The 2,334-nt window shown below is 35.5% G+C and overlaps 1 protein-coding gene across 1 annotated transcript in view; it reads left to right on the top strand.

The window, feature by feature from the left end:
* The first annotated feature begins 310 nt into the window (after positions 1–310).
* LOC117103598 (sulfotransferase 1C4-like) overlaps positions 311–2,334 on the top strand; it is a 9,268-nt gene continuing 7,244 nt past the window's right edge. Inside the window, exon 1 of the mRNA XM_033244179.1 lies at positions 311–364. Within this exon, the coding sequence (XP_033100070.1) occupies positions 311–364 (54 nt within the window). The remainder of the gene's footprint in view (positions 365–2,334) is intronic.

Genomic DNA, 2,334 nt, shown 5'->3' with positions numbered 1-2,334 from the left:
ACGCCATCCCTGTTTCTTACTATTGAAACTGCATTACAATGTTCGGAACTTTGTATACAACTTTACCAGTATCCTTATTTGTAAGGCTTTTGTATTTATTACATACAGCTTAGTATTCTTATTCTCTAAATTTATCTTATAGAATCTTGTAAGTTGCTGAATTTTTAACATTGTTTAAACTCGCAACTGAATTTTGTGTGCTATTGCACCAGCAAATAATGTAATAACATGATCAAAGTTAGCAATGTTGTCTGCTTCATCACGCTCAATACTAAATAGTGCCAAAGCAGATAGTCTCGCTTTTCCCATCATGGCTCTGAAATATGGCAGGATGAGCTTTAGTCATGTAGTTATTACAGAAAAGGTAAACAACAAGAGAAAATGGACTGAAAAGAAATCACAATCTCTAAATTTGCCAATAAAAACAACTACATTCAGATTCTTATTATTAACTGGAAAATATTCATGCCTGACGAATTTAAATAGATCAATTTCGTCGTGTATTTCTAAAAAGTGCTTATTTTTGACTCTCATTCTCCCATTTCAACGCCCCCTCAAACCTGGCGCCCGGGGCACGTGCCCTCTTGACCCCTTTCCCCATAGGTACGCCAATGACAGCTCCCACTGACGTCTCGGTCGAGAAATACGGTTAGCTGAAGTTTTTTTTCGCATATCTGATTACAAAATCATATCGAAATTTTACGTTCCACTTCTGACACTGAGTTGTGCTTCGCACACGCCGCTGACGGCGGCGTTCTGGGAACCCTGCGTTGAGCGAAGTCTACGACACACTGCACAGTGGAGTGACACACTGCACAGTGGAGTTCCTCACTCCACTGCTGAAAATACAGTATAGGCCTAGGGCCTACCCTTCTTCGAAAATCTTGATCTCTTTCTGTCTGATGTTTATCATCACGTAATTGTTGTTTTCCGAATAGTAAATTTAGGCGAATCTAAAAAAAATTCAGATTCAATTGCGTCAATTATATCTCTGGTTTCATATTTTGCATTCATTTAAATACAAGGCCCATACAAATGTGAAAACTCTAGGTTCTATCGCGATAATGTACAGAACAACTGATATCAGGCTGACCATGGACTGACACAGACTTGAAAGTAGCGCATGCGCAAAATAGGCTCTTTAAGAAGAGTTGTGAATAATTCATGACATTTTACCAAACTTACCTACGAAACAAATAATTACCTGCCCCAAATGTCGAGCACCCCCACAGCCTATACTGCCACAAAAAACAGCCTATGTTTCTCGACTCCTTTAGCATGCTTGTAATGTTTTTTTTTTATATAGAAATTCAAATTTGTGGCGCATACAAATAGAACAAAATAATGAGTGTAACCATTTATAATTAGACTTATTAGTCTCATTTTGATCAACGGCGGCGGAAGCGGGAGCCTGGGGGGCTATGCCCCCAACTTTTTCTACTAGGGGCCTCCCTCCACATCTACTTTTGTGACTGCTCCCAGCACCAGTGACATATTATTATTATTATTATTATTATTATTATTATTATTATTATTATTATTATTATTATTATTATTATTATTTGGTGCTTAGATACCTTGTTTATTTGATCCTTATAAATTGACCTATTATTATTATTATTATTATTATTATTATTATTATTAATATTATTATTACTATTATTATTATTATTATCATAAAATATAGTTTTATGTTTTCATTTTCTAACTAACATTACAAGTTCCCATTTTGAGTTGAGCAACCAAATGTTGATTGACGTTTCCTTGAAACCCACCATCGAACATGAAGAAAAAAGAATGGAATCGCCCGCCATTGTGAATTATGTGTTTAGAAATAGGGTGGAGGTAGGCACACTTTATAGAGCGATACTCTAGTTCTCTTTATGCTAACCATGAAGATATGTGTAACTGATTGGCTTACAGCAAACTTTCAAACTAGTGTAATATAACCACATTTAAACTCCATCTAATTTGAACACAACAATAAGATACTTAAAGGCCATTTCTTAAAATACAATTGCCTGAAGGTTAACTACAGAATTTACAGTACATTGTAGTTAATGTGTTATAGGGTGGAAAATAAGTATTGAATAAAAAATCTTTCGAATAACAAAAATCTTTCGCTTGACATTTAGGAATTAGTTATTTGTGAAACAAAACCATAGGCTATGTCAAGTGTTATATATTGAACAGTGGCGGATTCAAGGAGGAGCCAATCAGCACGGGACGCGCGCACGGGACCCCAACCTCCTAATTTTTAAAATTATATAAAAAAAATTGAGAAATCAGACAAAATTGTATTCAACTTTTAATGTGAGAGGGTCATTTCCGGGC

Source organism: Anneissia japonica, unplaced genomic scaffold (assembly GCF_011630105.1).
Source record: "Anneissia japonica isolate Jap-2015-1 unplaced genomic scaffold, ASM1163010v1 scaffold6792_len961167_cov158, whole genome shotgun sequence".
Classification (NCBI taxonomy): Eukaryota; Metazoa; Echinodermata; class Crinoidea; order Comatulida; family Comatulidae; genus Anneissia; species Anneissia japonica.
The sequence above is the reverse complement of the archived record's forward strand: the minus strand, read 5'-3'. Positions and strand labels throughout refer to the sequence as shown.